Source organism: Pelophylax lessonae (genome assembly GCF_965119305.1).
Source record: "Pelophylax lessonae genome assembly, chromosome: 3".
NCBI classification, from domain to species: Eukaryota; Metazoa; Chordata; class Amphibia; order Anura; family Ranidae; genus Pelophylax; species Pelophylax lessonae.
Window position 1 is genome coordinate 317,194,162 of NC_138770.1, and position 15,322 is coordinate 317,209,483.

The window sequence follows — 15,322 nt, forward strand, 5'->3', positions numbered from 1 at the left end:
GCAGGTCACACTAAGCGCATAGATAGGTAGGAGGAAAACTGGGAAAAAGCAGAGTCTTGAAGGCCAAGGGGTTGAAGTTATTAAAGAGGAATAGGCGATCAGCTGTATCAAAGTCAGCAGAAAGGTCTAATAGTATTAATAAAAAGTAGTGGTCCTATTTTTTAGAAGTTAGTAAGTTATTCTTGACTTTTGGAAGGAAAGATTTAGTGGATTGTTGTGGGCGGTTACCAGACCATTATGGGTCGAGAAGTTGTTATCAGGGAGACAGCAGCTCAGACGGTTGTAGAAGTTTGAGGATAATGTGGAGCCAGGAACACAATCCTGTTAAAGTTTGTTAGAAAGTAAACAATATCAAACCTTTGCATAGTGGACAACAAGGCATCAATAAGTTACTTCGATCTACCTGCCCCATTAACACGGGTTGCTTTCAATCCTGGATGTAATTATCAAAAAATCCTTGCTGTGGGGCCGGAATTCCTCTACACATTTCATGACACTCAATCACTTCTTCAGGAGGATATAGAAGAGATTTAAATGAATAATAACTTGCTTGGCCCACACAACCTATGTATAATGTGCCTTGAAATTTTCCACATTTTGTCATGTGACAACCAAAAATGTAAATGTATTTTATTAGGATTTTATGTGATAAACCAACACAACATGGCACATAATTGTGAAGTGGAAGAACAATTATAAGTGGTTTTCAACATTTTTTACAAAAACATATCTGAAAAGTGTGGTGTGCATTTGTATTCAGCCCCCTTTTATCTGCTACCCCTAACTAAAATCTAAGGGAACCAATTTCCTTCAGAAGTCACCTAATTAGTAAATAGAGTCCACCTGTGTATAATTTAATCTCAGTATAAATACAGCTGTTCTGTGAAGCCCTCAGAGGTTTGTTAGAGAACCTTAGTGAACAAACAGCACCATGAAGGCCAAGGAACACACTAGACAGGTCAGGGTAAAGTTATGGAGAAGTTTAAAGCAGAGTTAAATTATTAAAAAAAATATCCCAAGCTTTGAACATCTTATGGAGCACTGTTCAACCCAATATCCAAAAATGGAAAGAGTATGGCACAACTGCAAACCTACCAAGACATGGCCGTCCACCTAAACTGACAGGCCGGGCAAGGAGAGCATTAATCAGAGAAACAGCCAAGAGACCCATGGAAACTCTGGAGGAGCTGCTGAGATCCATAGCTCAGGTGGGAAAATATGTCCACAGGACAACTATTAGTCGTGCACTCCACAAATCTGGCCTTTGTGGAAAGAAGAAAGCCATTGTTAAAAGAAAGCCATATGAAGTCCCATTTGCAGTTTGCTAAAAGCCATGTGGGGGACACAGCAAACATGTGGAAGTAGGTGCTCTGGTCAGATGAGACCAAAAATGAACATTTTGGTCTAAAAGGAAAGCGCTATGTGTGGTAGAAAACTAACACTGCATATCATTCTGAACACACCATCCCCACCGTTAAACATGGTGGTGGCAGCATCATCTTGTGTAGATGCTTTTCTTCAGCAGGGACAGGGAAGCTGGTCAGAGTTGGTGGGAAGATGGGTGGAGCCAAATACAGGGCAATCTTAGAAAAAACCTGTTAGAGTCTGCAAAAGACTTGAGACTGGTGCGGAGGTTCACCTTCCAGCAGGACAAAGACCCTAAACATACAGCCAGAGCTACAATGGAATGGTTAAGAGCAAAGCATATTCATGTGTTAGAATGGCCAATCAAAGTCCAGACCTGAATCCAAATGAGAATCTGTGGCAAGACATGAAAATTGCTGTTCAAAGACATTCTCCATCCAATCTGACAGAGCTTGAGCTATTTTGCAAAGATGTGCAAAGCTGGTCAATCACTATATCTATCTATAAAATCCAAATAAAATACATTTAGGTTTTTGGTTGTAACATGACAAAATGTGGAAAATTTCAAGGGGCATGAATTCTTTTTCAAGGAAATGTAAAAATATTTTCCAATGTTACAATCTGGTACATGAAGCTTACAAAATTCTTAGATGTAAGTCCTGGGCATGGGAGTTGCATAGGCATAAGACAGAACAGATGCAGAGAATCTTGAGAAATTTCTGTGTGCAAGGGACAATGCCGAAATGCAATATTGGATGCCTGTGATCTTCAGGACCTCAGAGGGTACTGCATTAAAAAAAGGTATGTTTCTGTGATGGACATCACTGCATGAGCTCAAAAGCCAACCAAAAATGCAAGTTAAAGCTCTATCATGTAAAGAAGAAGCCATATATGAACATGATTTAGAAATGCCGCTGTCTTCTCTCGGCTAAAGCAAATGGTCAGTTGCAAAGTGGAAAACTGTTCTGTTGTCAGGCAAATTTAAATTTGACATTCTTTTTGGCAACCATGGGTACCGTTTCTTCCAGGCTAAAGATGAGAATGACCTTCTGGCTTGTTATCAGCACTCTTCTGGCTTGTTATCAGCGCTCAATTGAAAAGCCTGCATCTCTGATGGTATGGGGGTGCATTAGTGCATATGGAATGGGCAAACTGCACATCTGGAAAAGCAACATCAATGCTAAAAGATATTTCCAGGTTTTAGAGCAGTATTTGTTCTCTTCCAGACTATATCGTATATCCCTTGCATATTTCAGCAGGACAATGCTAAACCTCATACTACACCTACGACAATAGCATGGCTTCTTAGTAGAGGATTCTCTGTTCTTAACTGGAATGCCTGCAGTCCAGACCTTTCACCAATTGAAAATATCTGGTGCATTTTGAAATTAAAAATACGACAAAAAAGACTCAGGACTGTGGAGCACTTTGAATTCTATGTCAGGCAAGAATAGGACAACATTCCTCTCCCAAAACTCCACACATTTGCCAGAGCTGGTGGTGGTGACATTGTACGGTGGTTCCTATAACTCACACCAATGACCCTGCATTAAAGGCACTGTGTATTGCTCTGGCACTACATAAACAAAGACTTTTGAAGGACTCTGTTCTTGCTTAGTTGGATGTTTTGGATTATTTATGCAATTTATGCACTTTATTTATTTGCACTTTATGAAAGGAGGGTAACACCATCCCTGCGCTACTGAAATTCTAAGAAAAATAATCAGTTTTTTTTTATTAATTTTAATTTATGTATATTTGTCACTGAGGCTTTATCAACTGTGCAATGTGAAAATCACCTGCAAGACGCACACTGCTATGCGACCCAAAGTTGTCGCTAAATAAAGCAGATGTAGCAAAGCCTTTTGCAGTGGACTTAACGCTTACAACAAGAACAGCCGTTAAGTTGTCACTGAGGCTTTGGCAACTCTGCACGGTGAAATTCACCTGCAAAACGCACACTGCTATGCGACCCAAAGTTGTTGCTAAATACAGCAGATGTGTGTATAGCTGAAATGTATTTTGCACAATAGCTGACTAGCAAGCACGTATACCTGCTGTAGATATATCAGCAGTGCAACGTGCTCACTAGACGGAACCCTGACACTTAAAACTATCCCTACAAAAACTAGATTATTGAATCTAACTATAGTGGTATATAGTACCCTAACTACACTGCATATCCCTTTCCTCACACTAAAAGAACAGCTCCATACAGCAGAAGATAATTTCTAATTGACGCTGTCTCTTTAAAATGTTTTTTTTTTTCCTAACTCAAACAGCACAATCGCTGTATTTCTAACTACACTGACAATCTTTCTGTAAGCTGACTGCTCTTCTGCTCATATGGAGCTTTACAAGCAATCGGCTATGCAGCAACGTTGTTTAACACAGCAGGAGAAACACAAATGCTTCCACTCTCTTCCAAAGCCTCTGTATTACAGTGCTAGAGGTTAGGCGGGGCTATGTTATATACTGGGGGGCGTATTCACTCCTGATTGGCCTCTGGTCTCTGTAGTCACTCCAATCACATTCCTAGCAGACTCCTGCCCCCTCATTGGCTTTTACTGACGTTTCTGGGTCAATCACGGGCTTTTAAAGCCCACTTCCTGTCCCATTGAATTTTGGGCGGTTCGGGTCACCGAATTCTGAACTTTTACCGCAGAAAGTTCGGAATTCGGCCTAATTTCGAACACCCAATGTTCGGGTCGAACCGATGGTCGACCCGAACCGTTCGATCATCCCTAGCTGCCATTAGTGATGGACAAACATCGGCCGGGGCAGTTTGCGAACGTTATCCGCAAACTTTCTCGAATGTTCGGGAACTGCAGGTTCGCGGTGGACCCTATTGACTTTAATGGCAGGCGAACTTTAAAAACCTTCAGGTCATATTTGCAGCCACAAAATACTTACTAGCTGTGCACAAATAGTCCCACAACGTGGACACTGTCATAACAGAAGTATTGCTATTGGAAAAGTTGCCCTAAAAAAATTTTTTTTCAGCAAAAGACATTTTTTTTTTTTTCTAAATCAGCCAGAATTGACAGCAGCCGGTAAATACATGTTAAATACATATAGGGTCCATTCACACGTCTGTAAAATGGGTCCGCATCCGTTCCACAATTTGGCGGAACTTTTACATACCCATTGATTTTCAATTCCAGTCTGAAAAGTTAGGCATTCACAGGATAAAGAAGTAAGTTTTGGCCAGTACAGGCCCCAAAAATTAGCCAACAGGCGTTAACCTGACAGCAAAGAACATTGTCTTCTGTGGCTGGAGGTGCATTAGGCATTCACAGGATACAGAAGTAAGTGTCGCCCATTCCAGACCCCAAAAGTTAGCCCACATGCATTTACCTGACAGCAAAGATTGTTGTATTCTGTGGCTGAAGGTACATTAGGCATTCACAGGATAAATAAGTAAGTGTCGCCTATTCGAGGCCCCAAAAATTAGCCTGCATGCGTTTACCTGACAGCTAAGAACGTTGTATTCTGTGGCTGAAGGTACATTAGGCATTTACAGGATAAATAAGTTAGTGTCGCCCATTCCAGGCCCAAAAAATTAGCCCACGTGTGTTTACCTGACAGCTAAGAACGTTGTATTCTGTGGCTGAAGCTACATTAGGCATTCACAGGATAAATAAGTAAGTGTCGCCCATTCCAGGCCCCAAAAATAAGCCCACATGCGTTTACCTGACAGCTAAGAATGTTGTATTCTGTGGCTGAAGGTACATTAGACATTCACAGGATACAGAAGTAAGTGTCGCCCATTCCAGGCCCCAAAAATTAGACCACATGCTTTTACCTGACAGCTAAGAACGTTGTATTCTGTGGCTGAATGTACATTAGGCATTCACAAGATACAGAAGTAAGTGTTGCCCATTCCAGGCCCTAAAAATTAGACCACATGCGTTTACCTGACAGCTAAGAAAGTAGTATTCTCTGGCTGAAGGTACATTAGGCATTCACAGGATACAGAAGTAAGTGTCTTCCTGATCCGATGCCAAGAATGACTGCGCATCGCAAATATCTTGTGATGAATCAGAAAATAATTCCAGTGACTCAAGTGGAGGGTATATGGTGGTGATGGTGTTGGTGGTGGTGTCTTTGGGGGTGCACACAGCACAGAGTGAAGAGGGTACAGATAGAGAGGATGAGGAGGGTGCAGAAGTGGAAGGCTGAGTGAGCCACTCAACCAAGTCTGGTGCGTCCTTTGACGTAATCGAACGCACCTTCTGAAACTTCACACTTTGGCTCCGGCCTACTGCTCCCTCCCTACCCCTACCACCTCTGCGTAAGGGCCTGCCTCTTACTCTGCCTGTCATTTTTTAAATTACCCTGTGACAAAAGTCTCTAGAGAAGCGCAGTATATGTGGAAGAAGGTATATAACACCCCGCTTCAATCTGTGGTTTTGGGAGGCCACTGGTCTATCACACCAGTTCTACAAAAAATTGGCCAGTTACTGTTGTCACTGTGTGCAGAGTTAACACAGCAAAAGAGGCAATATTTTTGCAGGACACAAATACACTGTTATGAAAGTATACTGTTAGATAACACCCCACTTAAATCTGTGGTATTGGGGGGCCACTGGTCTATCATACCAGTTATACAAAAAATTGGCCAGTAAGTTTGGCACTGTGTGTAGCACAGTTAACGCAGCAAAAGAGGCAATATTTTTGCAGGACACAAATACACTGTTATAAAAGTATACTGTTAGATAACACCCACTTCAATATGTGGTATTGGGGGGCCACTGGTTTATCACACCAGTTATACAAAAAAATGGCCAGTAAGTTTGGCACTGGGTGTAGCAGAGTTAATGCAGCAAAAGAGGCAATATTTTTGCAGGACACAAATACACTGTTATAAAGGTATACTGATAGATAACACCCCGCTTCAATATGTGGTATTGGGGGGCCACTGGTTTATCACACCAGTTATACAAAAAATTGGCCAGTAAGTTTAGCACTGTGTGTAGCAGAGTTAATGCAGCAAAAGAGGCAATATTTTTGCAGGACACAAATACACTGTTATAAAAGTATACTGTTAGATAACTCCCACTTCAATCTGTGGTTTGTTTTGGGGGGCCTCTGGTTTATCACACCAGTTATACAAAAAATTGGCCAGTAAGTTTGGCACTGTGTGTAGCAGAGTTAACGCAGCAAAAGAGGCAATATGTTTGCTGGACACAAATGCATTGTTATAAAAGTATACTGTTAGATAACACCCCGCTTCAATATGTGGTTTTGGGGGGCTACTGGTCTATCACACCAGTTCTACAAAAAATTGGCCAGTAACTGTTGTCACTGTGTGTAGCAGAGTTAACACAGCAAAAGAGGCAACATTTTTGCAGGACAAAAATACATTGTTATAAAAGTATACTGTTAGATAACACCCCACTTCAATCTGTGGTATTGGGGGGCGACTGGTCTATCACACCAGTTCTACAAAAAATTGGCCAGTAACTGTTGTCACTGTGTGTAGCACAGTTAACGCAGCAAAAGAGGCAACATTTTTGCAGGACAAAAATACACTTATAAAAGTATACTGTTAGATAACACTCCACTTCAATCTGTGGTATTGGGGGGCCACTGGTCTATAACACCAGTTGTACAAAAAATTGGCCAGTAACTGTGCTGCCACGCAGCTTTAACTGTCTAGCAGTTGTTATTACATGTTATGTTATGCTATTCTTCTAAAAGACAAGCAAACTCACCGGATCCAGTGGCCAGTTGGAGTTATTACAAAGGCCATTGCTAGTGATGATGGAAAGGTCCGAAGTGTGGAAGTCAGGATTGTAAAGGACGGGAGCCCAAAAACCTTCCTGAGACCAGTCAATGGGACAGTCCTAATTATGCCTGCTTCCAAAAATTCTGATTCAGTGTTATGTGAAGAAGTCACTTAGACCTCCAGTATAGTTAGCTTAGACTAGAGGGCTACATAGCATTCTACTGTATGCAATGTTAATTGTATGTTTATGGAAAATAATTGTGTAGTGGTATCTCACGATACCAGGCGGGGAGTGTGCTGCCACACAGCTTTAACTGTCTAGCAGTTGTTATTACATGTTATGTTATGCTATGTTATTGGTATCATCCTTGCACCCCTGCTGTTTCTGGCTAGTTGGTTGCTCCCACTCTCCATTTCCTGCTGTAACTTCATTTTGTATAGTTGTTATGAAGAGACTGCAGAGTGTGAGAGCTGTGTAACTTCATTGGAAATTTACCTATGGAAAAGCCTCTATGTTTATGCCTTTGCTAACTTGAAGCATAAAGAAGCATTGGAGAACACCTCTGGAGTCTTTATTCATTGAGTAAACTATCTGTTAAAGTCATCATTCAACCTGCTGCACACACTTACAGACTGGGTCTACAAGAAGGTCACAGGTACAATCGATGCTGAGACAGAACAGTAACTGTTGTCACTGTGTGTAGCAGAGTTAACGCAGCAAAAGAGGCAACATTTTTGCAATACCCAAATATACTGTTATAAAAGTATATTGTTAGATAACACCCCGCTTCAATCTGTTGTTTAGGGGGGCCACTGGGCTATCACACCAGTTATAAACCTTTTTTAAAAGTGTCACTCTTTAGTAGTTGTAGTATCACTGCAGAAACGCTCACCACACCAGTCACAATGCTGCACAGTGCACAATACAAATCCATTATAATATGCTTTCTATATTAGAAAGTATATTATAAGTGTATTACACCCCTATATAGTGCACACCAAAGAATACCAAATACCAGTCCTTGAAAGCAGTGGTGGCTGGTGCTCAAAATTTTTTTTTTTGGGGGGGGGGGGGCGCAAACAGAAAAATGTAATAGGCATTGCTTTGCGGCAAAAAACACTGTAAAAAAGTGCGTGACTTTGAGGTAAAAGAAAGTGTGAAAGGGGCCTTCAGTAATCAAGGTATAGTGTGCCCCCTCAATGCATAGAGACCAGCGTGCCCCCTTTCAATGCAGAGACCAGCGTGCCCTCTTTCAATGCAGAGAGACCAGCGTGCCCCCTTTCAATGCAGAGAGACCAGCATGCCGTGCCCCCTTCAATGCAGAGAGACCAGCGTGCCCCCTTTCAATGCAGAATGACCAGCATGCCCCCTTTCAATGCAGAATGACCAGCATGCCCCCTTTCAATGCAGAGTGACCAGGGTGCCCCCTTTCAATGCAGAATGACCAGCGTGCCCCCTTTCAATGCAGAATGACCAGCGTGCCGTGCCCCCCCTTCAATGCAGAATGACCAGCGTGCCGTGCCCCCCTTCAATGCAGAGAGATCATCGTGCCCCCTTCCAATGCAGAGAGACCAGCTTGCCCCCTTTCAATGCAGAATGACCAGCATGCCGCCTTTCAATGCAGAATGACCAGCATGCCGCCTTTCAATGCAGAATGACCAGCGTGCCCCCTTTCAATGCAGAATGTCCAGCATGCCCCCTTTCAATGCAGAATGACCAGCATGCCCCTTTTCAATGCAGAATGACCAGCGTGCCCCCTTTCAATGCAGAGAGACCAGCGTGCCCCCTTTCAATGCAGAGAGACCAGTGTGCCCCCTTTTAATTCAGAAAGACCAGCGTGCCCCCTTTCAATGCAGAATGACCAGTGTGCCCCCTTTCATTGCAGAATGACCAGCGTGCCCCCTTTCAATGTAGAGAGACCAGCGTGCCCCCTTTCAATGCAGAATGACCAGTGTGCCCCCTTTCAATGCAGAATGACCAGCGTACCCCCTTTCAATGCAGATTGACCAGTGTGCCCCCTTTCAATGCAGAGAGACCAGCGTGCCCCCTTTCAATGCAGAGAGACCAGTGTGCCCCCTTTCAATGCAGAATGACCAGCGTGCCCCCTTTCAATGCAGAATGACCAGCGTGCCCCCTTTCAATGCAGAGAGACCAGCATGCCCCCTTTCAATGCAGAGTGACCAGCGTGCCGTGCTCCCCCTCCCCCGAGACCAGTGCACTTACCTGCAGCGGCGGCTTCTCCTCAATCCCCCGGCATCTCCTTGAGTCCTCCCGCCTCCTCCTCAGCCAATGGCATGGTTTTGCCTTTCGGCCAATCCTCCTGATTGGCCAGGAGGAGGATCCGTGTGACAATAGCGAATTTAATGCAGAAATACCAGTGTGCCCCCTTTCAATGTTGAATGACCAGTGTGCCCCCTTTCAATGCAGAATGACCAGTGTGCCCCCTTTCAATGCAGAGAGACCAGCGTGCCCCCTTTCAATGCAGAGAGACCAGTGTGCCCCCTTTCAATGCAGAATGACCAGCGTGCCCCCTTTCAATACAGAATGACCAGTGTGCCCCCTTTCAATGCAGAATGACCAGTGTGCCCCCTTTCAATGCAGAATGGCCAGTGTGCCCCTGTTCTAAAATTTTCTCGGACCCGTGAAAAAATCGGACCTCGTCACTTCCGGTTATAGGAGTCTCAAGTGCGCATGCGCATAAGACATTATCTTGGTTTGGTAAACTTATAACACAGAGCGGGCAGCTGAATGAGAGGAGGCGGGGCTGAGGTGGGACGGAAGACACCGCCGCGTCATATGCAGAGCTGGTGGAGGAGGCGGGAGAGGAGGCGGGACGGAAGTGCGGCCGTGTAATAAATGCAGGACTTTAGCGACTCCTTGTTTTATTATATTTAGCAATTATCGTATTATTTATCCTTAGGATTTCATTACATTTACTATTTATATAATACAAAATAAGAAATAGGTAATGTAATGAAATCCTAGGGATAAATAATACGATAATTGCTAAAGATAATAAAACATAAGGAGTCGCTAAAGTCCTGCATATATTACACGGCCGCACCTCCGTCCCGCCTCCTCCACCAGCGCTGCATATGTGTCCTCCGTCCTCCGTCGCACCTCAGCCCCGCCTCCTCTGAATCAGCTGTTCGCTCTCTGTTATAATTTTGCCAAACCTCGAAAAATGTCTTCTGCGCATGCGCACGGACGACTCCCATCCGCTGTTTTGTGATGCTCTATCACCGGAAGTGACGAGGTCCGATTTTTTCACGGGTCCGACAAAATTTTACAACACCCCCTTTCAATGCAGAGAGACCAGCATCCCCCTTTCAATGCAGAGAGACCAGTGTGCCCCCTTTCAATGCAGAATGACCAGCGTGCCCCCTTTCAATGCAGAATGACCAGCGTGCCCCCCTTCAATGCAGAGAGACCAGCGTGCCCCCTTTCAATGCAGAGTGACAAGCGTGCCGTGCTCCCCCTCCCCCGAGACCAGTGCACTTACCTGCAGCGGCGGCTTCTCCTCAATCCACCGGCATCTCCTCGAGTCCTCCCGCCTCCTCCTCAGCCAATGGCATGGTTTTGCCTTTCGGCCAATCCTCCTGATTGGCCAGGAGGAGGATCCGTGTGACAATAGTGAATTTTCATTTGCTATTGTCACACAATGGGTGGGCTCGGGGCGCACTGCTCTGTGCCCTGGGTCCACCCTTTTCTGAAGCCTATTAGAGCCTCTGGCTCTAATCAGGTGACTCAGAAAAAAAAATCCATTGAGCTAATCTACATGCGGGGCGCCAGATGCATGGATAGGGGGGGCAGTGCCCCTACGCCCCCAACGCACCAGCCACCACTGCTTGAAAGGACTTTTGTGGTCCTATAACAGAGCGATATGTGTCACTGACAATCTGTCCCTGCTCCCCACAGCAAACCTCTCCCTACACTGACAAAAAGAGAATATAGATAGTACACCTATACCAAATACCATTCCTTGAAAGGACTTTTGTGGACCTATAACAGAGCGATCTGTATCACTGACAATCGGTCCCTGCTCCCCACAGCAAACCTCTCCCTACACTGACAAAAGAGACAATATAGATATAGTACACCTATACCAAATACCAGTCCTTAAAAGGACTTTTGTGGACCTATAACAGAGCCATCAGTGTCACTGACACACACCTGCTGCACACAGCAAACCTGTCCCTACACTGACAAAAACAGCCAGCTCAGCCTCAGGTTCATTTATAAGGAAGGGGGTATGTCCATGTGCTGAAATGTCTCAATTGCCTGTCCTGTTCCACCTGATGAATGTATCATGTGTCAAAGTTCTCCCCAATGTACACTAATATGGCCGCCGCGAACAACGCCATATGTTCGCAATATCGGTGGACTGCGAACGAGCAAAGTTTGCCGCGAACCGACGGCCGGGCAACCGGAAGGCCATCTCTAGCTGCCATCAGTTTCAAAAATTACCTTTTTTCCCCCTAAAATGGTATATTTTCTCAGTTTAAACATTTGATATGTTTTTTATTGTCTATTGTGAATAAAAAAGGAAAGGAAAATAAAGGATTTGTTGTTTTCTAAAGCAATTCTAAAGGAAATCTAACAACAAAAGTTGTATAGTGTGTATCCAGCTTTAGAGAGGGTTATAACCCCGGTTAGTTGTTATTAAACATCTGAGTCCCATTAGGAAGATTTTGCTTTACTTCCTGTCCCATAGCCGAAACAGAGAGTAAGGCGAAATCCCTTCTAAGTGAGGGAATCCCAATGTGTCACCAGGGTCACCAGAACTAGTGTCTCCATTGGAAGATTTCCTCTCTATTAGTGTTCTGAAATTAACACCAATTTGGGATTTTCTTTTACCTTCACTTTTGATAATAATGATAAACATGACAAATAGAGAAGGTGAATCTCCCTAACAGGGGTACAGATAGTAATAAAAGCTTACAGGTGTTCTAATCCCTCTCTACTCTATCCAAAACAAGACAACATCCAAACATTTATTATATTGCAGCTGACCAATTCTTAGATGTGATGGCTTTCTTTCTTCTATTTTCACCTAGGTCTGTTGTTATTTTAACAGAACAAGCTTTCCTGCGAATGTATCAGTTAAGAGTGTTGAAAAAACAATTTACCATTGATAGGGGTACTTGCAATGATCACTTTTATTTATTTAAGTAAAACCTTTATCCCAAAAGGAAAAAAAAAAAACAGTTTGCTGTAACCTAATTATAAAGCGTTAGCTGAAGTTTGTCTTCAGTTTGTTAGAGTATTTCAATCTGCTAGTACATCTAAGGCTCTGTTCACACCTGAGCGTTTTCCAGCTCGTAAAATGTTTATCTCTGATGTCTCAAAACGCCCAACAAGCAAAATCCCATTTGTTTCAAAAAGTACATGAGCTTCTTTTTTGGTAAATTACAAGTGTTTTTGTTAGATGTCAATTCCTGCCTCCAATTACCTCCAAAACGCCAAAAGAAACGTCTGAAAAACGCCAGAAAAAAAACACCTAAAAAACACCAAAAAAAAAAGCCTGAAAAACGCCCCAAAAAATGCCTGAAAAGAATGCAGCCTAATGCTTCACTTTTCCCAGACTGACAATGCTACTGTTCAAAGGCACCCCTGTTCTCATTCATCCAGAGTGTAGGCACTGTAATACAGGAGGTGTGCTACTAGCCAGATCACCAGGTAAAAACAGAGGGGAAAAAGCCTAAAAAACAAATGATTGGTAAGCCGCAATATATTACATTTCTGGTTTTGGGTTTAATACCACTTTAAGAAAAATAGGAGCTACACACCAATTTGGCTATAACAACTGCACAACTGTTCATTGGAGAAAATACAAGCCTTTCCTCACCACCATGCGTTCCATAGTCCTGGTGCGGTTCACATAGACAAGTATGATCCGATGGTCACAAATTATTCTTGAAGTCATCCTGCTCATGTCAGGGCTCAGAACGAGAATAATCAGAAGATAAATTCCTAAAGAAAGAAATATATACATACTTTATTTTATAGTTCTATCATTTATGTTGCTATAGTACAGTATTTCTTCAATGATCATAAATCAGTGTGGGAAAGGAGTTGCAATACAGCTTTTTGTGCCAGGGCTTTTAATAATGCTTTTCCTAGAAAACAATTAAAGGTTCCAAGTGGTTTATGGAAATGATTGTTAGGATTCGGCAGCATTTACAGACATGTTTATATTCACACCTTTTTTGATGTGGTGTAGTTTACAGGCAGGCTAAACTACAGTGATACCCCATATAAAGAGTTACATGTGTTTGCTTTGAATTGCACCATTATTTTCTAATGTGCATTCGTATTAAGAAAATACTGCAGTTTTCCACACTTTCCTTACTGCATGTCCCATAAAGATGAAAGGTACTGGATGGAAAAGTTTATTATATGTGGATTTTTCATGTGTTTCAATGTATGAGGCTGCTTATAAAACGCAGGAGATACCCATATGCATATTTATGTATGTAAAGGGCAGAAAAAGCTAATAATGCACTGAAATGCGTGAAGAAAAACCCAGGTAATTGAATATACAGTAGGTCCCCTACATACAAACGAGTTCCATTCCGTTCGTAAGTCCAACACAGCTAGCCCAGGTACCCAACTAACACAATCAGCCCTATGTATTACTGTAATAGGTTTATAACACATTTCACACAAATAATACATGGAAAAAAAAAGGTTGAAGTATAGATACATTACTGTATACAGCAAAGTATACAGAACCCCAACCACCAGAAATGTGAACTAACACGATTGAACATGTAAACGTATGTTCATATCTTTGCAACTCGAAGGTTCGTATGCAGGGGACTAACTGTTGTTCTGGAAATTTTATAGATAGACAACTCCTATCCTCATACTGATTAGTAGTTCCAAATTAATAATAACTAATGCAGTAGGGAACAGACACAAAAAGATACACTTAGCATCATTCCAAAATAACTGTTCTGTTTACTCGATGCAATTGAAGTTTTTTTAAACACATGATTACATAAGTATCACATTAATATTACAATTGTACTTTTATGGTAACAAGGTGCTTAACATAGACAAGCTAATTCTAATCAGGACTTGAATGAATGAAAACATAATTAGTGCCGTGTGAACAAAGAGGGCACTGTGCAACAGAATTCAATTTTTTTACAGAATTTACACATTTCCTTTACACTGTAATGCATAGATTTGTAACTAAGGGAATGAGCCCTAAGACTTTTGTAAAACCATGGAAACTTTCTCCAGGATGTTAGTTAATTGTTTTCCTTTTCCTCGTGAAAAAGCCTTCTTGTCATTTGCTCTGTATTGAGTTGTAGATAACGTATTCCATGATCAACTTGTTTGCAACCAGCCTGTTGGGTTTTCCTAAATGATCAGTGCCGCCGGCTATAGCCGGTAACACTGATCATTGTATTCTGCCAGCAGGGAACCTTCCCACCCCCCCAGAATACAATAGCTCAGTACCAGTTATTCCCCCATCAATATTGAATGTGTGGATGGGGGAATCAAATCATTTTTTTCCCATTCAACCTGCTCATGAATCATGTATGGCCTGCCTTAAGCTATTTGTTGCTTATACAACATGGAATTTCCTGCTTCTGGGAACTGAATGGAGCAGTAGGGGGGCAAAGGTAAGGTGAGTATGTGGTGCTAGGGATGGGCACATTGAATTGGACATGTGCTTTGCCCTACAACATTCAGAATCACTTTGGAATTAACTTACACTCAAATATTAAAGGGAATCTGAAAGAACAGAAATTTGGAACAGCCATTGCAAACTTGTTTGTTAGGCATCAAGCTCCAGGGTTAACATCCTTGTCCCTACTTCACTAATGATATGTTTTTCTGGGTAAATTGTGACAGACATTTATGCATGCAACATTAATGCTGAGCTCCAGGTATAAATTTTATTGCATTTACAAAGGATCAGCTTAGACCAATGTAAGTATGCATACCGGAGGGTCTGCTGGGAAAGCTAACAATCATTGTAGTAGCTGGTGCTACAGTGCGAGATGCGGTCATGTGGGTCCTGTGCCGGGAGACTTTCTCTCTGTACACTGACCACAGGCGGTCACTTACTTGGCACTGCTGTCATAGACAAAATGCCTTTTTTTCTTCTAATGAATGCAATGTGTTCTCTGATTGGACAAGATTGAATGGGGGAACTGTGACATTACACTCTCTACCTCATCCAATGGGGAATACCTTGTATTTACTGA

At 42.6% G+C, this 15,322-nt stretch overlaps 1 protein-coding gene across 1 annotated transcript in view; it reads right to left on the reverse strand.

The window, feature by feature from the left end:
* Nucleotides 1-15,322, reverse strand: part of LOC309549550 (erythropoietin-like) — a 53,511-nt gene that overhangs the window by 18,672 nt on the left and 19,517 nt on the right. Inside the window, exon 2 of the mRNA XM_082249907.1 lies at nucleotides 12,946-13,070. Coding sequence (XP_082106033.1) covers nucleotides 12,946-13,070 — 125 coding nt within the window. The remainder of the gene's footprint in view (nucleotides 1-12,945; nucleotides 13,071-15,322) is intronic.